Source organism: Ctenopharyngodon idella, chromosome 15 (genome assembly GCF_019924925.1).
Source record: "Ctenopharyngodon idella isolate HZGC_01 chromosome 15, HZGC01, whole genome shotgun sequence".
Classification (NCBI taxonomy): Eukaryota; Metazoa; Chordata; class Actinopteri; order Cypriniformes; family Xenocyprididae; genus Ctenopharyngodon; species Ctenopharyngodon idella.
In genome coordinates this window covers 7,333,324-7,357,879 of record NC_067234.1, presented here as the reverse complement: position 1 = coordinate 7,357,879, position 24,556 = coordinate 7,333,324, and the positions used below count along the sequence as shown (strand labels likewise).

The 24,556-nt window shown below is 35.8% G+C and overlaps 2 protein-coding genes across 5 annotated transcripts in view; both read left to right on the top strand.

The window, feature by feature from the left end:
- rcbtb2 (regulator of chromosome condensation (RCC1) and BTB (POZ) domain containing protein 2) overlaps positions 1 to 7,955 on the top strand; it is a 53,015-nt gene extending 45,060 nt beyond the window's left edge. The window contains exons 11-12 of one of the 2 annotated variants that reach the window (XM_051863908.1): positions 155 to 285; positions 3,692 to 7,955. In XM_051863908.1, coding sequence (XP_051719868.1) covers positions 155 to 285; positions 3,692 to 3,832 — 272 coding nt within the window. In that variant the 3' untranslated portion in view covers positions 3,833 to 7,955. Of the gene's footprint in view, positions 1 to 154; positions 286 to 3,634 lie in introns of both variants that reach the window. The other variant, XM_051863909.1, reaches the window with a different exon arrangement.
- Positions 7,956 to 9,192: 1,237 nt separating this feature from the next.
- The window catches only part of mtus2b (microtubule associated tumor suppressor candidate 2b), a 64,481-nt gene continuing 49,117 nt past the window's right edge, over positions 9,193 to 24,556 (top strand). For 2 of the 3 annotated variants that reach the window (XR_007925254.1, XM_051863884.1), the window contains exon 1: positions 9,193 to 12,769. The gene's annotated coding sequence lies outside the window, so the exon portion shown is untranslated. Of the gene's footprint in view, positions 12,770 to 14,096; positions 15,105 to 24,556 lie in introns of those variants that run through there. The other variant, XM_051863885.1, reaches the window with a different exon arrangement.

Genomic DNA, 24,556 nt, shown 5'->3' with positions numbered 1-24,556 from the left:
CCTGGATTCAGTTGAACACAGATACCTATTTAAAACGGTTTTAGACGTCCAGCATGTCACACTGAAAGACTTGTTAACTGCAGCACTTGTATGCTGAAATGTCTGATTGATGTTTATTGGTGTGTATGATCCTGTGATCGTGTGCATTGTAAAGGTCTGCTGGATTTGGCCACATACTACCGTGAGAGCCGTCTGAAAAGACTGTGTCAGGAGACCATCAAGAGAGGCATCACAGAGGAGAACGCTATAACACTGCTCTCAGCTGCTGTCAAGTATGAAGCACGGGTGAGCGTGACACACATTCAGCCATATATCTATCCAGTTACATATAGGTCCTGTTCCAAACGTCAGTGATTAACATTAGGATGATGCTAAGCTAACAATACTAAAAAAAAAATAAAAAAAAAAAATTTAAAGACACATTTTCAGATAGCTCACGTGAAGTACACAGTAGACTCAACTAACATATTGCTAAGCGAACGACAAAAATAGAAAGAACACAAATATTTGTTGAAATAGCTCACATGAAGCACACATGAAAGATTTGACTAACATTCATTGATTCAGCAGTTTAATGTTAGCATATTACTTTTTTTTTTTTTACAGTCGCTAGGACGCTAGGACACATTTCTCAATACTTTTTCAAAACTCTTTACATACAGTAGTTCTCATAACCAACTTTTATCTTGGCACAGCAGTTAATTTCACATTCAGAATGCACTAAAACTACCAAAACATTTCATACATGTCTATAATCAACTTATTCTTCTATAACTTGGCAAAGATTTTCACTCAACAAACACACTTGTTACTCAACAACAACAACCACCTTAAAACACTAACAACAGGTAGCATTGGTAATGACTAACTAACATCTGTGTAGGTGTTCAGCTTTGATAGCATTTCATTTGTTAAATTCAGAACATATTTCAATATGGTATTACTGTAAAAAATATAGCAAACTCTCCAATATAATATATTCCCATTATAGTACTTGATATGTAGATAAAGGGCTGTGGATTTGCATAAAATGACTTTATCTTGCTGGAGTTTATTGCTGTTTCTGAACGATGTCATTATACTGGCTATAGGGTGTCAGTTAGATCGCACAACACAAGAACTATAAATTGGCGTCACATGCACAATAACTGGAATTTAAAAGTGAGAAGAAACATATGATCAATAAACTATTAGATGTAGACATACACAGCACAGGGATTCTCTTTGTGCCTTGAACTTTTCAATGCGCAGCGCAACTGCGCACTGTGACTCCATATTGCTTTAAGCACACCATTCTGCACCCGGGATATGCATAAGCGGTTTGTGCTGTAATTATGAAGCGTTTCATATTATCATGGTTTTGCACACTGAAAGATTATTAATAGCCTATTTTGTTCTGTCGTATCTATCATATCTTGTTGCCCCATTAACAAGCTGCACAATACATTTAAAATAAATGTTTTTTAATCTTAGATTATTATAAATACATATAATTCTTTACATTCATATATAAATATAATTCTAATATAAATAGTTTTTTCATTTCATAAGAATACAAATAGTAATTTTAAACTTTTTATTAACATGTTTAGATTTTAAAATTACTGTGCAAAGTTTTTTTTTTTTTTTTTTTCAAGAATTAGGCTAGCATACTTTTTTGCTGCTGAATTATAGTCACCTAGTTTTTTTTTTATTTATTTGGTCAGCTTATGATTATATATTTTTATTCATTTGTTATTTTTCTCTATAATGAAGTAGTGTGTTTAGTGCATTCTGGATTTTGTTTAACAAATCAAAGAGTGACCATTAGTTCCACAATTACAGATGTATAGATACAGGCCCCCACTAAATATTTTAGAAATAAATTAATTCAACAAAGGTAACCTCTTTTGCTACATATTTTTAATGGTTTAAATGTATACTCTACATGTTTGACCACTTATGAACTATCATTTAGCCTACTATATGTTGTGTACATGACTAATGTGCCCTACATCACCAATAAATAAATTACTATTAGAGCACAAAATTGTTTACAAGAGAACATATTTCTTCATTGATCTAGTCACTTAATTTTGCTCTCAGAATGCACCAGATTTATGCATTTAAATTTAAAATGTACAAAATTTTCCTCTGGGGGGTCAAACCCCCGGACCCCCCTAGAGCGGCCGATGTCCACCCACAATAGTCTCACAAAATCCTGTGGGAAACACTGCCTGAACATTATATAAGCATTCGTTTCATGTGTCATTGACTGGAAAAAAAGCTCATGGGAGCGCGTGTAAACGGAACATCCTTTTGATTTTCCCAGCAAAAACGTCCCAAGACCTTCACATAAAAATCAGTCTACAGGTCTCGTTTTTAAGTTTCGTTACAAGCTGTTCACACATTGGCAATAAAAAAAGCAATTAATACATGAAAATTCTAACGTATAGCCCCTTCACTGCAAAAAAATGCTTTTCTTACTTAGACTTTTTGTCTTGTTTCCAGTCTAAATATCAAAAAATTCTTAAATCAAGAAGCATTTTCTAGACAAGTAAAATTTATTGTCTTTTTTTTTTCAGAAAAAATAAGTCAAAATTAAGTGATTTTTTTTCTTAAAACAAGCAAAATAATCTTGTCTTTGGTTTGAAATAAGATTATTTTGCTGATCCCAGTTTTTTTTTTTTTTTTTGACCCTTCTGATGGAATCAGTATAATCCTGATTTTTTTGGATCAAAGGTATCCCAATCTTACTAAAAAGCAAAAAAAAAAACAAAGATTGGATTTTGAGATCTAATCTGATTTTGGAATCCTTTTTTCCTTTTAAACAACCCATTTTCAAGATTTGATCCAATCCGATAGCCGAAATCCGATCAGATTACTTTTAAACAACTGGCCCTTAGAGATCAAGAATGAAAATTCTCTCATCATTTACTTACTTTCATTCCCTCATGAAATTCTTTCCCACAGATAAATGCAAGCAAAGTGTTTATCTGCATAAATGAGCACATTGTACTATAAATGGGCTTCTTTGATTGTAATTGTGACAAGTTTTGTAGCATCGCAGCATGCAGCTGGCTTGCAGTGTGACGGCATTTGCACATAAAATTAATAGGTTTATTTAGCCTTCACTGAGAACACACTTCCTTTATACGCAGACCAATGCGCATGTCCGAGAGGGAAAGAGAGAGATGCAGTAGCACTGATTTAAAATCAGTGCTACTGAATACAGTGAATACGTGAATACAGTAAACAAACTTTCCTAGCAACGACACAGCACTAAAATCAAACTAGAAATGTCACAAAAACACTTACAGTATGTAGATCCTCCTTTTGCTTGACTGCTTCTCTCTAAAAAATTACAGTCTGAAAGCAAGATTTCAAATGATTATTTCCCACATTATAAGTGCAGAGCCTACGGTAAAGTTATGCAGAATACTAACAATCCCGAGCCGAAATTCTGAAAAGATCAATACAATATTCCCATGCAAAATATCACGACACTAAGCTGTATCAATTTCCCTAATACCTATAACTAAAGATAGCACACATAGGATGTCTAAAAATGCTGTCTAGGTAGACAGCTCACTAGGTTTTGGAACAGAGCCCTAAACATGTACATATATTTGCGGTTTCATATATTATTCTGTAGGTCTTTGGTGGTGGTTCTCTTTCTCATTGAATCAGTCCATCCACTCTTCATGTGCAGGATCTGGAAGAGTTCTGTTTCAAGTTTTGCGTTAACCACCTGACGGCCGTCACTCAGACGCAGGCCTTCGCCGACATGGACCACGATCTGCTGAAGAACTTTATCAGCAAAGCCAGCCGCTACGGGGCCTTCAAAAACTGACTGAGAGATGGAGTCTAGGCAGGTATTCTGCTCAGGCTCTGCTACATCCAGGCCTGTTAACTCATATGCCTCAGATCTGGAGAGAGTTACTCCAAATTCCTGTGGTTTGAGCGTGAAGAAGTGGAAAGCCACTGCACTGGTTTTCTTCTGGGTCCCAGTGCCTTTAAACTGCATTCCCATTTGAAGCCCTACATAACTTGAAGAATTCAAGACTAGTGTCTCTGGATTCAAAGGGATGATACGAGTTTAAATAGATTGTAATGAAATAGCTAAACAAACAACCATACACCTCTGAGGTGCTTTACGGGCAAGGGATTCATCTGTGCATAAGCAAAAGGGAAGAACCATCTCATGTAGGAGATAATTGATGGAGAAAGAGTTGCTTTTCTGTTACTGAATTATTGTTTTGGGTCAAGGTTACCAAATCCATCTCTTGCTGTCATGATGGCCTTTATAAAGCAGGCCAACAGCCGAACCTCCTGCAGAGTTTCAAAGATAAAGCTGTCATAGGATATCATGATTTCATTTTTTTTTCTTTTCTTCTGGCATTAGAAGTAATTTTACACTGTAATATGTCATACAAGTGAAGTATAGCGTTATTTTTAAATTTAGTATCAAGTGACTTTGGCACCAATCATTTACAGATCCAACTAATGTCATTTATGTTATTTTTTTACTGACAGTAATGTTACTTTTGATATGTTTGCACTATTTCTGTGTAACAGTGTTATTTTGAATAGGTCAATGTCCAAAAGGTCAATGTCTGTGCTTTTGTCCAGTCATATTTTTACAAGCACCAACATGAGTGAATCTCGCAAAAAAAAAAAAAAAAAACTGTCAAGAAAATGTCCAAACCATACTTCACCCCAAAATCATATATATATATATATATATATATATATATATATATATATATATATATAAAATATTATTTTAATTCATTTTTTACATTTGGAGTGAAATATGATTGGGACATTTCTTCATGGCATCACCCATCTGCACTGCTATTGTTGAGAAACGGTGCCGTCTGGTGGTGATGATGCAAAGCTAATCATGTGTCCATATTCTGTTAAATAATTCACTTTCCATTGACAGCTAAAGATTTTCTTGTACCCCCAGTAAATCCAAACTCCTCCTAGATATTTTTTATTACATATGATAGCATCAGCCAACCTACCCAATCTTGAAATAGCACTTGAAACAACAAGCATATGTTTTATTCCAAGGGTTTACAGTAAGTTAAGAGGTGTTAATCAGGCACAACCTGATGTCAGAGAGCGCTTTCACTCTCTCTGTGTGTTCTTGATGGTCAGTTGTTACAGTCTGTTCATATTTGTTTACACGCAGTCAGGGGCTTCTGTTCTGTTGTGGATACATGGTTTCCTTCTTTTGTAACCCCGTCAATGAGGGTCAGGACTGCTAACCCTGCCGATTGCCAAGAAGAGGGTCTGTTAAATGTTCCCTAGTGGTCATTTAACACTTGAATAATCTCTGTTTTAAGATGATACCAAACTGCTTGTTTTCCTTTAAGCAAATGTCATACAGCACTTTGAATATTTAAATAAATGTCGTTTATGTTGAAACTGATGTGCTACATAACTGTTTTGGAAAAGTTAGAATTACAAATATTATATTGTAGTACAAACATTGCACTCTTCTTTTTTTCACTTTTTATTCTTTATAAGTTATAATATATTAATTATAATATATTATAATATATTAATATTATAATATAATATATTAATATTATTCTTCTTATGCATCACAGTATATAAATAATTTGTAGATGGTTTGCTCGGAGCAAAGGCTGACAGGGTTATAACCTGGGCTCTGAACGAAGTTGAGAGCACCTTAGTAACGCAACTTCTCTTGGTTTAAGGACAACTCTACAGTCATCAGGACGAAAACCCATGCATGACTCGCTGACTAGAAGAGCATGTATATAACTGACTTGTTTAACTGATACAATTGTGGGTAAAAGCGCCGTCTTGAAAGTGAGTACTTATAGCGAAGCAGGCTGGACTGGCTTGAATGGCGAACACGTCAGGGCTTTCAAAACTAAAGCCAAATCCCAAGTGGGGATTGTAGACGGGCGAGGAGGGTTTAGCCATCTCGCGCCATGTAAAGGTTTGACCACTAGGTCATTCCTGCCAACTGGCCGACCATCAGTTCTGCTATGAAAAGCTTACATAGCGGCAACGTAAAATTTGAGCGTAGAAGGTGCACGGCCTTCATCTACACGCTCCTGCAAGAATGACATAACTGGAATCTGACAATTCACAGAGTCCTCGTTACTTGAGCTGCACAAGCTCTAAAATACTTTCAATTTATGAGCATAGAGTCGCCTGGTAGAAGGGGCACTTGCTGCAGTACTTGTCTTTAATTCGTTGGGCAGTGTAACTGATGCCAGCAGCCAGACATGCAGATTGTTGCTGTCGCCATCATGAGTGGATGAGAGCAAAGTGGCGGTTGTGCCAGCATTATTGCCTATATCACAGTAATGCTGAGTTCCTAGACTTTGTTGAACGCCGTGCCTGAACGACAGGAAATTACTGTTGGTGCTTTATCCACTACAGAAATTATGGAATGGAATGGAATATAATGCCCAAATACCAATAAGGCGGCAGTCATGCCAGGAGTAATTATAGATCGGGAGAACCCCTGTGAAAGGTTCCACTCCCTAAGAAGGGGATATGATGGGTGGTTGAGTGGCAGAAGCCTGTGATAGTTCAACACACTCTCTGAATGAACCATGATCAGCCAAACATTCAGATCATTCAGCTCGCAAACTCCACTCAGAGAGCCATGTTCGCGCACTCCAAGAACGTACACACTTATAGTAGGGAATGCAAAGCGGTACGCTGTGCCCATGAAGCAATCTCAGGGTGCATTCGCACTAGGTGAACTGAACCGTGCCCGAGCACATTTGACCCCCAAAGTCTGGTTCGCTTGACTTGCGTGATCGGCCAGAGATGCACGGTTCAGTTGGGCTCGGGCACGGTACGCATATAGTGTGAGCACTAACCGCGCCGGAGCAGCTATTACTTTTGTGTGCGCATCATTGTCGATCACTGTTATCATTACGACAGCAAACATGTTCTATTACTACTTGGACAGTACACACCAGGGCACGGTACAAGGCAACTGTGCCTAGTGTGAGTGCATCCTCAGAAACACTGGTGATGAGGGCTATCTGAATATAGAAGTAGGTAGAGTTGTGAAAAGTACCGACTTCAGTACCAAGTTGGTACTGAAATTTTAAAAATGTGACGCTTTGAGCACTGTTGAGCGGATTCGTAAACCCCTCTGATTGGCCATTGTTTTCATGCTCTCATCGGATATGTCTATTTTTAACATTTCAGTACTGACTTGGTACTGAAGTCAGTACTTTGACAACTCTAGAAGTAGGCACTCTCCAGATGTACTGAGATAATTTAACTTCTCAGCCAACCTGTGAGAGGATCTTTTTATACGGAGCTCGCTGCTTTAAGGCAATGGGCGAGAGAAAAGAATAGGCACAGAAGCACTGTATTCTGTCTTCCAGCTTTGTCGCACCGCACAGTGGAACACATAGCACAAAGACAACTAGTGATCTCAATGCCCGCAATAGGCAGGGAAACCGAGAGTGGAGTAAGATAGCGGGTAGACTTCCGTCAATCTGAATGCGGCATGTTCCTCATGTTGGGAACGGATGGCTTTTCAGCCACGAGTTCTGTGGTTTTGTAGCTGGCTCAGGCTCTATGCAAGAGGCTGAAGCCGGCTAGACAACAGTTGCACAATGCTATGCAGAGGAAGAGCGCTGAAAACAGCGGCACAGCCTGTGTATTAAAGTCCAAGTCCAAGATGAATAACGTGCATCACTTTCAGGTATGTTGACAAACATGTGAAACGTATATTTTGGGCTATTGAAGTTAATGGGTGAGATTAATTAAACGTGTTTAACACCATTAATAATTTGATAGCAACGCATCTGATTTTATACTAATGCAATTTTTGTCATATAATTTAAATTGTTAATGCGCTATGCATTGCAATTTGAACCTTGGTAAAGACTTGTAGGGCTGTCACAATTCCTCAATTAAATTCGAGTGCTCGATTTAAAAAAAAAAAAAAAAAAATAAAATTCTCGATTGCAATTTACCCGTGTCGGTCAACCAGCAAAATACTGGAAATGGAGCATTCCATGGACGAGAATCCATTTATTGGATTAGCATTATTAGACCAGTTTCTAAGGCTGCATGATATATTAAAACGATTTAAAAATCATAATATAGCATAGCGTAGTGCTATCATTTATAAACCTATGCTAACACAGGAGAATACATCAGTATGTTTCTGAATATGCAAATTGTTGTTCATCTCAATTTCAAAATAAAAGTTTAAACCCTAACTCTGCCCTGCCCTAGTGAAAAAAAAAAACCTATACCAAAATGTATTTAAAATACATTTATTTTATACTACGTATACCACAAATCCATTAACATATTTACTGACATATTGCTTGATATAAATATAAGTAAACTTTATTTGGAGTACTACTTTATTGCACAATGCACATTTAATAATATTAAGCCTAAAATGTGTTTTAATATCACTATTAGTAAGGATAGCATGATCACTGTATGATATCAGTCTTTAAATGCAAGATATATAAAGTGTACCTAAGGTACACTTGCAATAGTTCCATTTTAGCACAATCAAATATACTTCAGTATATCTTTAGTTGGACCTCAGCACTACTGGATAAATAAAGTGCATCAAGTACAAAATTAGTTGTTCTAATTCAGACTTTAAGTACATAAATTTAATATACCAAAAGTACAATTGCAGGGTATTTATATGAAGTACATAAATATGTAAATGTATTTGTAGTATACTTAGCATAAAGTAATTGCATTTCAAATACGTTTTGGTATATTTATTTTTCACTAGGGTGAGTTTGCATATTTTGATGCCAAATATTAAGTGGACCTTTGAATTAAATGTTGTTTGGCCAATATTAAACAAGGATTTGATCATGCTGTAAAGTGTAACAACAATCACAAGGCCATTGGTGCCCTCTTCAGTCATTTGTTATAATAAGTAACTTACATAAGTTGATTGTTTACAGTATTTTATGTATATTACATTATGTACTTTAACAGTGTTGTTCAATAAAACCATAAAATTACTTGCTTTTGATACTTTCTTTGAAACACTTATTATTGCCTCATTGTATTTTAAGTCATTTTAAGGCTATTGATCACTTAGGTCTACAACAGTACAATTCTGCTTAAGGCACCCATTTGGCCAGCACCTGCCCTGGTGAGAGCGCTGGAGTTTACTGTGGTTAGATAGAAAGCTCTACACTCCATTACTGAAAACAGCTGTTTAGCAGATGTTTATACTCTCTATGTAATGGAATGGAACGTGAGACAAATTAAGCCGTCAAATTACACTTCAAAATATTTCTTTTCCAAAGATGGTTTCTGTCATTTTAGACAGTTTTTATCATGCTGATGTTAGTTACAACCCGAATTCCAGAAATGTTGGGACGTTTTTTAAATTTGAATAAAATTAAAACTAAAAGACTTTCAAATCACATGAGCCAATATTTTATTCACAATAAAACATAGATAACAACGAATGTTTAAATTGAGAAATTTTAAGATTTTATGCACAAAATGAGCTCATTTCAAATTTGATACCTGCTACAAGTCTCAAAATAGTTGGGATGGGGGCATGTTTGCCATCTCTTCTTTTCAAAACAGTTTGAAGACGTCTGGGCATCGAGGTTATGAGTTTCTGGAGTTTTGGTGTTGGAATTTGGTCCTATTCTTGCCTGATATAGGTTTCCAGCTGCTGAAGAGTTTGTGGTCATCTTTTGTTTAGTGATGCGCGAAATGTTCTCTATAGGTGAAAGATCTGGACTGCAGGCAGGCCAATTCAGCACCCGGACTCTTCTACGACGAAGCCATGCTTGTTGTAATAGCTGCAGTATGTGGTTTTGCATTGTACTGCTGAAATACACAAGGCCTTCCCTGAAATAGACGTCGTCTGGAGGGGAGCATATGTTGCTCTAAAACCTTTATATACCTTTCAGCCTTCATAGTGCCTTCCAAAACATGCAAGCTGGCCATACCGTATGCACTTATGCACCCCCATACCATCAGAGATGCTGGCTTTTGAACTGAACGCTGATAGCACGCTGGAAGGTCTCCCTCCTCTTTAGCCTGGAGGACACGGCATCCGTGATTTCCAACAAGAATGTCAAATTTGGACTCATCTGACCATAGAACACTTTTCCACTTTGAAACTTTTAAATGAGCCTTGGCCCACAGGACATGACAGTGCTTCTGGACCATGTTCACATATGGCTTCCTTTTTGCATGATGGAGATTTAGTTGGCATCTGCAGATGGCACGGCGGATTGTGTTTACCGACAGTGGTTTCTGGAAGTATTCCAGTGCCCATTTAGTAATGTCATTGACACAATCATGCCGATGAGTGATGCACTGTTGTCTGAGGGCCCGAAGACCAAGGGCATCCAATAAAGGTCTTCGGCCTTGTCCCTTACGCACAGAGATTTCTCCAGTTTCTCTGAATCTATTGATGTTATGCACTGTAGATGATGAGATTTGCAAAGCCTTTGCAATTTGACATTGAGGAACATTGTTTTTAAAGTATTCCACAATCTTTTTACGCACTCTTTCACAGATTGGAGAGCCTCTGCCCATCTTTACTTCTGAGAGACTCTCTAAGACATCCCTTTTATAGCTAATCATGTTACAGACCTGATATCAATTAACTTAATTAGTTGCTAGATGTTCTCCCAGCTGAATCTTTTCAAATGTTCTTGCTTTTTCAGCCATTTGTTGCCCCCGTGCCAACTTTTTTGAGACCTGTAGCAGGCATCAAATTTTAAATGAGCTCGTTTAGTGGATAAAAGTGTAAAATTTCTCTGTTTAAACATTTGTTGTGCTATCTATATTCTGTTGTGAATAAAATATTGGCTCATGTGATTTGAAAGTCTTTCATTTTATTCAAATATAAAAAACGTCCTTACATTTCCGGAATTCGGGTTGTAAAGTGTTTGTTCTTTAACGTTTGCTTTTAGTTAGTTATTTGATTCTATAAAAACGTGAGTTTTGATGTCATGATTGACAGCTTCTCTCAGCGAAGTAACGTTACCCACTGAAGCACCAACAGATTTTTCAGATCTTCGGGGGGAGATTGGAGCTTTAACTTAAATTTCTACATTTCCATAACTGTTTATTTCACACCGACATATTGAGTTGTTCTAGTTGTTTTATTAACCGATTCTGCGGGAGTGTGGGCAGGACCTTGATATCGTCTCCGCTTCGAGCTCACGCAGACTCCGGCTCCAAGTTCACTATGCGCAGACTCGAGACTCAAGCTCGAGATGTCAGCGCAATATTGGCACACTGGCGGCTTCAATTAATACAGTGTAAGAGAGTGAAAGTGCGTCATCTATCTTTTTTTTTTTTTTTTTTTTTTTTTTACAGTCCATGTTAGGGATGGGCAACTGGTGGCCGCATACGGCCCGCAATGTCTTTAAATACGGCCATTTGGACCACTCGGATGATCAATTTTAAAACACTGAAAAGCAAGTAATGGAAAGATTGCATTCAGATTATGATGTTAATACTAAATCAAACCAGGAGAGGTCGCTATTTCCAGCCGATCCCCGTATTGATTACAGTTTAGATGGTTTAGCTTTCCATACGTTCCGCCTCTAATTCGCGGGCTTGAACGCCATTGGCCGACGTAGAACAACGGCATTATTCCAATCAGGCATCAGTATTTCTAGGAGAAAGAACCTACTTTTTCTTTGTGTTTAAAAAACATTTTATTTGGTTTTACTAATATCCCCTCAAATAAAAGGAAATATTATAAAGTTTTTATTTATGCCAAATTTCATATACAATCAATGTAACTACAGTGAAACCCACCCTTTGTTTTTGATTCTTGAAAAGAAATTCAAATATACAACAAGACTATTTTTCATTCACATAATAAGAAAGCAATTAAAACTCTCTATCTGAGTCCTTTAATGTATTTATAGTTTAATGATTAGCCTACCCCCTGGCTGTATGTTTTTCTATGTATTATTGTAGTTCTGACTGTACATTGACTTTGTTTGAAGTTTAACAAAATAAATAAAAATCTAGGAGAAAGGTGTTCCCCATAGCGCCAGCTTCTGACATAATGTCAAAGTGACAGAAATCGAATAGGAACTGCAGCGCACTCTTAAGATAAACAGAAAGATATATAATTCAGTTATCGTTATAGTTTTCTTTATAGTTACCGTTCTTGGTGTGAACAGACCTTAATAGCGGCTGGCATACTTTCACATTATATTTAAAATCGGTATTTACTGTAGGTTATATCATATGAGTTTTTATTTTTTTCTCACAGAAAACAAAAAACAATTGAAATTGGTTAAATTTCTGTACAATTTGATGCTGTAAAACATGTTTTGTGCGCGTGCGTGCCTGCCTGTGAGTGGCGCTCGATTCACATTTTACAAATAGGTTGCGTCTTAAATCCTCATGTGCGCCTACCTACCTAGACAGCATTTTAGGCATCACAAGCGCCTTCCGAAGCAACAGAGTTTTTGGACATCATTGATGCGCCTAGCATTTTCTCCAAAATGCCGCTGAATTGGAGCAACAACGTTGCAAAATCAACGGAATGATGTCCTAAAATGTTGTCTAGGTAGGAAAGTCATTAGGGTTTGGGACACAGCCATGGTTCGACACTTCATTTCTCACCGTTCATTCCTGTGATCAGCATCCTGTAGTGCACGTATGGCTCTCTTCTCATCCTCTCAGCCTGACTGTAAGCTCGTCCTGACGATGCTGCGCGGAATCAAACACTCATTCGTCTTCTGCGTCAGGCTTGCGGCGTTTCCTCGCGGATGCTGAAGATCTGCAGGTAAGACTGTGTGTTTGTGGATAATGTGATGGCGCTCACTCAGAGCATCACATCCTCCTGCTGTCTTGTGTATCTGCTGCAGAACTGTGTATTTATATCACATGCTGTTCATCCTGCGGCCGAATCTAGCTTGCATGTATTTCATTTAGCGCACATAGACACTGAATTAATGAGCGAATGCTTTAATTCATTATTAATGCATGTTAATATGATGTTGAGTCTGTTATTATGATCATTATTTTTGGTGATTGTGTGCACGAGTTTACAACAGTTATAATCTGATTCATTCTTAATATGTAACCTATAATATTAAATGCAACATTCAAATAAATATACAATTGTATTAAAATATTGCTGTACATTAATTTGCTTGTATTTAATTACTAATGTGTAATAGAGTGTCAGTAGTAATAATAATAATAATAATAATAATCGTATTTTCGTTATACAATTAATATAATTTAGGCTATACACAATTATAAAATAAGTATAGATTATATTAATATTTTTAATATAAAGTAATGTTATTGTAATATAGGTCTCTGAATAATAATGGTTATTACATTATTAATTGATATTGTCATAATTTGTTATTTATATATAATTTATAAGATAAGTAGTGTGCAGTTGTGTTAGAGTATATAGTAATAATAATAATCATGCTTCTTATTAATTGTAATGTTAATTCATATGTAATTATAACACACACACACAAATGTAATAAATGTATATATTTTTTATTCTGGCATGATTTTATAACATTATATATCAACATGGAATGGTATTAAAATTATTTGTAGAAGTCGTTGCTTTGTTATGAGAAAGAATGTCCGGAAAAATGAATTTCATTGATGTCATTTGGAGTAACCAATATAAAGGGAGCTAACTAGCTAGCTAGCTAGCTAGCTAGATATCAGTCTGTTAGCATTGTTTGAAAATATCATCATTTGGTATAACCAAAAGTGTCATTCGGTAAAACCGAATGACTTTTTGGTGACAAATTTTGTCCATCTTGTAAAAAATTACAAAAGCAGTGTTAATTGATTATAAAAACCACATCTCTTTGTTAACATTTAATAAAACTTCAAAATGAATTATATCTCCATTATGTTTTTTTTTTACACTTTAAAAAACCTTATTTGTCAACATATATACCAATGCATAACAATATTAACAATATTATTTTTAAATAATGTAAATATATTAACAATATTAATACAAATGAATTTTGTTATATATAATGAATTTATTCCATTACTAATTATGGTTATTTCTATGATGTTGTTTTATTGGTCTGTTTATCAGTTATCCATTTGTGTGTGCAAGTCTGTCACTTTAACTTCAAGTCCAATAAGGATATGTAGCAGATATACATTTCATTTAACTGATGCATATTTTTTAGGAAGTGGTATATTGAGGAAAATTGATTGACAGGCTGAAAATACATCTTTATTTATTTCCAAAGACGATTAGCATGATATTATTAAAGATACAATGATTGTGTTCCCTGCAATGCCAAAAATACAAACTATCCATTACATGTTTCCCTGCATCATGCGCATAAGCTGTTAAATGTGTGCCACTGAAGAACGTTAACTTTTTTCCATCAGTTCTGAATCAGCTATTCTCATTCTGTCAGCAGTTCACGTTTGCTTAAGACAGCACCAAGTAAAATACTTACACAGTCTGCGTCACAACACAGAGCACACTTTCTCCATTGTATTTTTGTGTACACTTTGTATCAGGTTTCGAAATTGAGCACTCAAAATCCTTTCACCATTTCTATACAATAAATCCCCTCACAAAAAGCTGATGAGAGATTTGCTCTTGAAAGGGAAAGGAGGCGTGGCCTCCGGTTTCATTTGGATGTTAATATTTAATTAGCGCTGAGAGTGGAAATCGCTGCTTCCATTTAGAGATGCTTGAGAAAAGCGGCTACAAAAGTCGCACACACATAAAGAAAGACAGATGTAACATGTTTCTCTAATCCAGGTCCCTTCTAGGTTAGCTGGTTGATTAGTGAACAGGTGCAGTGGACATGCTCTGAATGCATCATGGGAAATGAGGGGAATTTCATGCATCTTAATGACTGACAGCAATCTGCCTCTCGAACTTCCTGCTGTCAGCCGCATTACTGTCAATAGCTCTCTGAACGTGTTACAATGTCATGAAAGAGGAAAAACAAGGAGGTAGAAGTAACAAAGACAGTGTGTCATAGTCATTGCTTGTGGGTTTCATGCTGACGCCTTGAGGGACATGCTGTGAGTGTTTTATTTATACTTCATGTCTGCGACAGAAACTGCATCAGTCAGGAGGAGAACTGTCTGCCCTTACCGTATGTCAACCTTCTCTTGTTTCATTTCATTCACTCGAGTCTACTTAGCGTGTTCACATCAAATTGTAAACTGTAAAAAAAAATTGTCAGGATTATTAGCTGATGCATGTTGAATTTGCTTGTTATGACTGCATTGTGAAGATTAATCCTGATGTTTTGAAAAAAAAAAAATGTTTTGTTTAAAAAGTTTTAGTTCACGTGGCTGATGGTGATCAGTGCATTATGTTGAAATACTAAGGCTATCAGTGTATCATGAAAGCATTTCTGGCATCAGGACAGCAGAATTACTGCAGGGCTTGTGCTGCAGACTGCAATGAGAAACTTTATGTGGGATTGTATGTATTGTGTGCCTGAACTCTCAGGAAGGTTCATTTGTATCTATATCTTTCTATAGGCCTTTCTCAAACATTACTGGCCTAAAAAGAAAATGTACAAGAAATATCAATGAAAATTTTGCATTTAAATAGGCTGATGTCATTAAAAGCTAATATACACTTGAGTAAATGCACACACAAAATACTAAGTTCCATTTCATTTTGTCATGGTGCTGACAGCACTGTTTTATGTGTGAAAAAGCTTAAAAACTTAAATACTTGCACATTCATATTCTAAAACAGTCACTGTTCTGTTTTTAAATACATTTGTTGAAGGGGTCCTTGATTATGATTTCACTTTTTTAACTTTAGTTAGTGTGTAATGTTGCTGTTAGAGCATAAACAACATCTGCAAAGTTATAATGCTCAAAGTTCTATGCAAAGAGAGATATTTTAAATTAAAGAGTTTGCTGTTTAAAGGGATAGTTCACCCAAAAATGAAAATGATCCCAATTATCCTCAAGCCATCCTAGGTGTATATGACTACTTTCAGACGAACAAAAGAAAGTCATATATTTACATAAACACTGTCCCTGCCCCCGAGAACACGCAACAATGGGGGCGAGGTCATTTTGGGCTGCTTTAGAGAAGAGGAAGAGTTGTTGTAGTAGCATGTTGTTGCCTGTGCCGTCATTTTACGCCGGACTGCTTCACAAACAAGGGTCAATTCAATGCTGGATTTGCACAAAAGATTGACATGACGGCACATGCTAGTTGATGAATTGAATCAACTCCACAGCAACTACATAAATTTATCCACTAAATATTCAGAAATGTCCAGTTGCATTCTAAAAGTTGTAACTTCTTCCTGAGTCTCTCCATCAATGTCCGACTCTGGTTTAAACAATGTAAGGCTGAACACTGTTACTGACAATCATCATTTTGGCTGCGTGAGATTCTCCAGCTTTGTTGTTGTTGAGCAACTGAAGCACGAGTTGTTAAAGCTCCGCCCTTTTCTGGAAAGGGGGCTGGAATCAGCAGCTCATTTGCATTTAAACAGACACGGAAACAGCGTGTTTTTGCTCACACCCAAATAGGGGAAAATTTGACAAGCTATAATAAATGATCTGTGGGGTATTTTGAGCTGAAACTTCACAGACACATTCTGGGGACACCAGAGACTTATAGTTCATCTTGTGAAAGGGGCATAATAGGTCCCCTTTAACATATCATGGACATTACATTCATTCAGCTGTTTGCTGAAAGCTAATATGTTTTTAACTCTTTCCCTGCCAGTGTTTTGTTGTTGTTGCCAGCCAGCGGCAGCATTTTTGATCATTTTCACAATTTTCAAATTCATGGCCCCCCAGAATATTTTGTTGTATGAATATCTGAACAGTCAATATATCAAAAAGAACAGAGCCTCTGCTTTGAAAGCACAAACAAACAAAAAACATTTTTATTGTAGCTTCATGCATCCTTTTTTTAATCAACACTTGAATGTGGGTTTCTTAAAAACAACATTTTGAACAAAAAGCTGAGAAATTTGCATCTTTTTGTCAAAGACTGTCCAGATCGGATTCAGAATAATGATCAAAACATAGATGGAGTTCATCACAATCCTATAACTCTTTGTTCTTTTGGGTCAGCAGATAGATAGATAGATAGATAGATAGATAGGTTCAATACAGGTTCAATACAGTTTAAGCTCAATCACCAATATTTGTGAGATAATGACAATAAATGGGAGAACGACTTGGAGGATTTAGAAGCAGAAATGTGAAGCTTGTATTTTTCGTAAAGCGATTGATTCATCAATTCAATGAAAGTGTAGTAAATTAGCTATATTTATTCCTCTCCCATATTAATTTAATTAGTTTGTTGTTTAAAATTCACGCTTATACTGTGAGATAGCAAGACACATTGGCATGTACAAATACATATCTCTGGTTAAGCCTAAAGTTAAAAATGCATTAACACATTCTGTGTGGCCTCTTTTTTTGTACTGTGTTGTTCTACAGTAGTGAGATTGGTTTGCGGTAATATATCACAATCCGCCGCAGAGAAGGCAGAGCAGAAATTCATTGTGCATGCTCACTTGAACAAAGTCGAAACAAAGCCATCGCTGTGCTCTCTCATCTGTTCACTGTCAGCTCGACATCTATCATCCAGAAGGAAACCTCTTCCCTGCTGATTGAGCCGTGTAGAGATTCCACCAGTCAATAAAAGACTAGTGTCCTTTTTAAATTGCGCTTTTTCATCTTACTGGTGCTTTGTTCCTCCAATAATGCACTAATATATGACACAGAAACCACAAAGTTTTGAATGATAATCGTTGAGAGTCATTGGATCTCAAGGCTCCAGATGCTGTTAATGACTGTTAATATTCTTAAGCTTTATACCTGCTGAGAGCCTTTATTTAGCATATAAACATATGAGGCAAACGAGGCAAATTTGTCATGCAGTACAGTTTGAGAACATGCAACCTTTATTCAGTGACATAACTATAACTAAATTGCCTGGCACACTTCATTATGGATCTAGACCTTTTTGGCAACTTTATGAGTAAAAAATAAATAAAATGACTAGTAGTTCAAGTACTCAAGCCATTCTATCTCACATAAAAAGATAATTTTATTATTGTAGTTTTCCTGTTTTTGAACACTTTCAGTCACAGAATTCATGTGTAATGGATAAGCTTGTGAATGGGGTATTTCTATTAACTATACATACAGTCAACCCAAAATTTATTCAGACACCTTGAACATTTCATTCAATATACAGTTTATTGACTATAGTTTAAAAAAATGGTAATAAAAAAATGACAAGATCTCAGAGTTAAACTGTGTCAGAAAAATCTTAATTATGTCAGATAACACAAAACATGGTAAGGTCTGAATAAGTTTTGGTTCCAAATTTTTATCCAGTTTACTTTATTTTGCTATCCTCACTTACATAAATGAACTACAGTGTCCTACACCCACTAGTAAAAATATATCAAAAATATAAAAAATGTCTGAATAATTTTTTGTTTGACTGTATGTGTGTGTGTGTGTGTATGTATATATGTACACACACACACACACACACACACACACACACACAAAATATGTACTTCAATTTAAACAAAAATGAGAAATGTTGCCTTGGCAAATAGCTGAACTAAAATAATTTGGTAGTAGATTTAAAATGCTTTAAAAAAGAGAAGTTAAATATATTGTGCATCAAAACTCTACACTCTGTACACTCTATAATAATTGTAGTTTATATCCAAAAAATATCTACTTACAAGCTCACAACGTGTTGGGCTGTGAGGTCTTTGAACATTTAACTTAAGGACTTCTGAGGCCTTTCTGTGAAAGTAGGTCAAGTAGAAGGTTTGGTGCGTGTGTGTGCGCACGTTTTTGTGATTTATGAGGACACAAATTTGTATAATGACATGGGTAGTGTAGGGGGATAGAATGTACATTTTGTACAGTATAAAAACCATTACGCCTATGGAATGTCCTCCCTTTGATAGCAAAACAAACCTGTGTGTGTGTGTTTGGTATGAAATGTGTGGGTGTGCGAAGTTGGGCATTGGAAAGTTGGGAAAGTGATGGGAAAGTGATTCTTTGCAGCATTTATGTTGTATTTGCAAAACAGTATAATAATATTTAAATCATGACAATGCTAGGAATAGTTTTAGCATGTTTTTGAATATGGCAATGATCATGTATTTTGTCTTGGCAGACTAGATCTGCTACGCTGCTGTTGTGCAAGTATGGACTTGCTACTGCTAATAGATACCCAGACACTCTGCTGTGAGCATGTAAGATATGCTGCTGCTGCTGCTGCATAAAGAAACATATATAAATCCTGTAGCAGATTTAGGCAGGTGGAGCTGGGGGAGGTGGCGTACTGAAGGACTAGCTTACAGCTAACAATGAACCAGACTATTTAAATGTTGAGCAAGCAATCTCATTGGCTCCAAGGATCAGCAGAGGCCAATCATCTTGTGCCATGTGGTAATGATGTGATTGCTTGCAGATAGTATGTAAATGACCATCAGCCTGTGCCCTCTAGAGTTTCATGACTGAACTAGATATTTATATTATTATATTATATTATTGAATATGGCAACAGGGCTGTACAGTATGACATATATATTGCACATGCTACGCAAAAAATCAGTCTGTGCGATGAATAAATTTACCACATTAGCATGCGTGCGATACAGTTTTGCATGTGTGTGAGAGAGGCGCTTGTTTGTGTGAAGTGAGCGTTAGTTTGTTGTGTGCTTGTTTGTATGTAATGTTAGGGCGCTGAGATAAAAATTCATGATTCTGGCTTTTTTTCTAAGAATTGCAAGAAAAATCGCAATTTTGTGATCTGATGTGGCTTTATATCTTAGAATGAGGAGGAAATGGTATTATTTTGTAGTATTCTATCCACCTTGTTCCAATGCCCCATGACGCTTTGCACGAATTATGGGTGTAACTTCCGTTAAGTGCTCTATGAACGCAATAATCCGTTTTTTTTTTTTTTTTAAACTGGGTACAATGAGATGACATTATTCTACTCACCCTTCAACCATCAAACATTAAAAGGACATTTAAAAGTGTAAAAATATCAGCAATTAAGGTACTTTCAACAGAACACGAATATCCCCCAAAGGGTGATTCTTTCCACAGCAATAACTGTGGTAATATATATCTGCATTATGTAACATACGTTACCTTAACCAAAAATGTTAATTTACTTCAGCATTGCGTGATACTATTTCAAAGTGATTCCCTTCATTTTGACAGATAATAAATTGTATTTACCTGTGAAAACAAACCTGGAAGGAGACGTGAGGATTTGAGGAGAAAAAGAGATTGAGAGATTCTTTGTGCATTCCAGTGAATTATTAATGGGATATATTGTAAATTAAATAGGGAGAACAGACCACAAATGTACAGTCAATGTTGTCCTTTTTCATACTATTACAGCGAAATGCAAAAGGGAAAAAAAGAGAAAATAATCCTGAGGAAAAAATGACAGCGACTGAAATTAGTGCCACCCATAATTCAAAACACAGTATTAGGCTAGTCAGGAATAAGGTGGATACAGTGATAAAGGCTGTGTCGATAAGCATTGCATTATAAATATACTTTATTCTTATGAAAATACCCGAGATGTCTAGAAGAACACAGATAAACCATATATTGTCGCAATCATATGTTTGTTTTCATGTTTCAGAGACAAAATGTCTCTATGTTTTATTCAGCTGCAGAGATATCTGGATGTCTTTGTCCATATAAGGGATTTCCTGGAATTTCATAAGTTTTATTAATTCTATGAGTCTCACTTGTGGGCTTTGTGTGATATTTTTAGTCTTCCAGCATGAATGAAACAGACATTACATGTGTATATTGGGTACAAATATACAAAATAATACTTTCTCTAAAGAAATTTGAAGTAAACATATGTGAATCCATAAGTTTTTCATCCAGTGTAAAGAAGTGTACAGGAATTTTTCTCTCAGTGGATGCATAAGATTTCCTTCACAAAAATGAAGAAATGTATAAAAAAATATAAAATAAAATATATATAAAAAATTTGACCTTACTAATGATTTATAGGAACATATAGTGGTATTTTCAAGTGCTCAAAAGGATGGATGTTGTTTGGATTGTGATTACTGATATCAGGCGATATAAACAAAATTGACATAATGTTAAGCAAGAGGTGTTATGTTCCTGTCGTCTGTCATTTTTGGCAAAAAATGTTTGTCTTAAAACATTTCTTATATTTCTTGCATCTCTTATTTGTATTGTTTGTGCCCATGCTCATCGTAACAGATGTTTATAAAATGTTTGTAAAATGTCAAATATGATTTTGTACCGATGTATTTACTGCTGCTGCTATCAACCCGAAATGTATATTCTCATGCTAGCTTGTTTATATGCTTAATTATACACTCCTTGTATCAAACGGAACTCTAAAACTTCAAATGTGATATGTACAGGTGTATTTACCACTGCTGCTGCTATCAACTCAAAATGTATATTCTCATGCTAGCTTGTTTATATGCTTAATTATACACTCCTTGTATCAAACGGAACTCTAAAACTTCAAATGTGATTTGTACAGGTGTATTTACCGCTGCTGCTGTTATCGACTAAGAATGCATATTGTCAAGCTAGCTTTGCTTAATTATTCACTCCTTGCATCATACAGAACTTGTAAACATCAAATATGATTTTGAATAGATGTACTGCTTCTATTAATTCAAAAAGCATACTCATGCTAGCTTGCTTATAAGCTTGATTTCCACTCTTCATAACAACGCAACTAGTAAAACATCAAACATTCTTTTGAACGTGTATTTGTTTCATTGATAAATGCAGACTATGCAACATTGTTTAGCGTTTTGAACAATATTCTTAAGCGGTTGAATTTCAGAGTAAATCTGAAAGCACACTCCAAGACTAGCTTACAGCAAACAATGAACCAGACTATTTAAATATTGAGCAAGCAATCTCATTGGCTGCAGGATCAGCAGAATCCAAACAGCTTCAATTAATCTGTGGTATTAATTAGCATATTAATTAATTATTAGTGTAAATTAATCTGTTCCAGTGCTGTTTAATGCTTTCAACCTAATTGGAAGATTCTCATTTTCTGTGCACCAGATAAATACGGCTCTGCTCTGAGGGCCTTTAAATTTTGAGTTGCTTGTTGCTTGACAAGCTGCATTTTCAAAGTAGCTTCCCCGACACTAGTTGTTTCCATTCTCTATTTCTGTCTACGTTCCACTTGTAAATAATTGAGCTCCTGACTCTAAATGGTTGTGATGATACAGTATGTTGCAGGGTTTCTCTTGATACATATTCTAAATCTCTTCATGCTGTCATACACTGCTGTGTTACTGTGACCTGCAGACCTGACAATGATGTGACTCGTCACATGCGACTGACAAACCCTCATGCAGACAATCAGTGTGTGACAGTTAGTCATTGTCTCTGACAGATCAACAGTGACTGTTTAAATTATTCTGTAACATTTAGCATGAGCATGTCACTGAACAGTTGCTCACTGGGAAACGGAGGTCAGTTTTTTAATGATTTGTATCTTTCATCTTTACTGTATATGCATGAAAACATTTATAATGTTCTGTTAATTACGTGGTTTGCTTATTAAAATGAAAGTAATATGTAATACTGAGAGCCAAAGAGAACTGAAAGGAAATAAACAACAGATAAATCATTCAAAAATAGTGCGAAAGCCATAAGGGTTTTTATAGGGCTTTTGTTCTGGAAATGGTCACTATGAAATATATCATTATGTGGAAAGAAACTATTTCATTTGTAAAAAAAAAATAAAAAAAAAAAAAATTAATGCAGATGATGAGACATCGTTACGACAGTAAGTGAACAGTAATGATTGAGTGCAGATGCACAAAATCGGCAGATGCACAAAGTGGGTCAAGAAAGTGGACCATTCCAAGAAAGATGAATGCACAAAATATATTTTATTATGCTTTATCTTTCTCTTATATTAGGTTTGGCAGCAGCAGGCCAAACAGAATGTCTTTTATGATGATTTTGATGACAAATTGTTTTCTGTTATATGTTTATAAAAGCAGTGTTTACTGTGATTAATGTTTGGGCAATATACTGTATATCATTTGTAGCATATAAATTTACAATAAATGATTTGCCGTCTTGGTGAACCATAGTCATTCTTCAGCGTGGTATCTATTAGGATACAAATTTAGCTAATTTAAATGCTTTATAAGTTGATCTATTGTTTATCCTTTACAAAATCAGTTATTGTTTTCCTGGAAAAGTGTGCTCCCGTTGAGAACATTTGTCTGCAGTTACCTCAGGGAATGACCTCCTACAGATGAAGTTCTGGAGTGTAGGAGCTGTTCTTGTTGCTAGGGAGAACTGAGCGTGAGCGTGTTTTCTCACTGTGTGGAGAATTATTAGTATGTTCATCATTCTGTATGAAAGAATGACATGATCTGGATAAAATATTACACTTAATCCCATTTGATTGAAGTATTAACTTATGAGTCTTTTCACCTTAAAAATCCTTTTGATAAAACAATATGCAGTGTGTTTTGTAAATTTATACAGCGCTAATCCTTGCCATTGTCAGCTGAATGGAGAAAATGCCAGTGTTTGATCATGTTTTTACCAAGGAACTGACAAAGGAACAATGCTTTGGAACAAAAGTTTCCATCCTTCATCTCTGAAAAATAGACTGTTGAGAATTATGTTTGTTTAGGTCATTTTTAAAACAAAAATGCAATGCAAAACGCACACACACACACACACACACACACAGAGACACATGTTTGTTTTTGTGAATTGTGGGGACATCGTAGGCATAATGTTTTTTATACTGTACAAACCGTATTTTCTATCGCCCTACACCAACCCTACACTTAAACCTACCCATCACAGAAAACTGCACATTTTTACTTTCTCAAAAAAACTCATTCTGTATTTATAAGCCTTTTGAAAAATGGGAACATGGGGTAATGTCCTCAAAAGTCACCCTCTCCTTGTAATACCTATGCAATACCTATGTCATTATACAAATTTGTGTCCTGTTATGTCACAAAAACACACACACACACACACACACACACACACACACACAAATCAATGAAATGCAAGTGTATGGTGACAAGAAATGAAAGTAATCAATACTTCAGAACCAAAAAAAGATTATTCTATTTCCACACTTCATGTAGGCACCACAATAATTTTCAAATGTGCAGATTATAAATGACCCTATATAGATTATAGGGTCATTAATAATCAGAGTATAGATGACCCTAATTATAATATTATTTCATTTAAATTTTAAACATATAGGGCCAGTTTCACAGACAGGGCTTAGACTAAGCCATGGCTTAGACTTAGCTTTTATAAACGTACCATAGAAAAAAACATTACTGTTGTGCATCTTGAGAAAAAACAATGGCACTAACATATTTTAAGATAGGTCAGTACAAGTTGCTTTCAGTTAAAACAGCTCAAACATGCATTTTAGTCTAGGACTAGCTTAAGCCTTGTCTGTGAAACCGGGGGAAAGAGTTTCTGCCCAAAGAGAGGCGTTGTGGGTCATAATTCTTAACATACTACACTGTAAAAAATG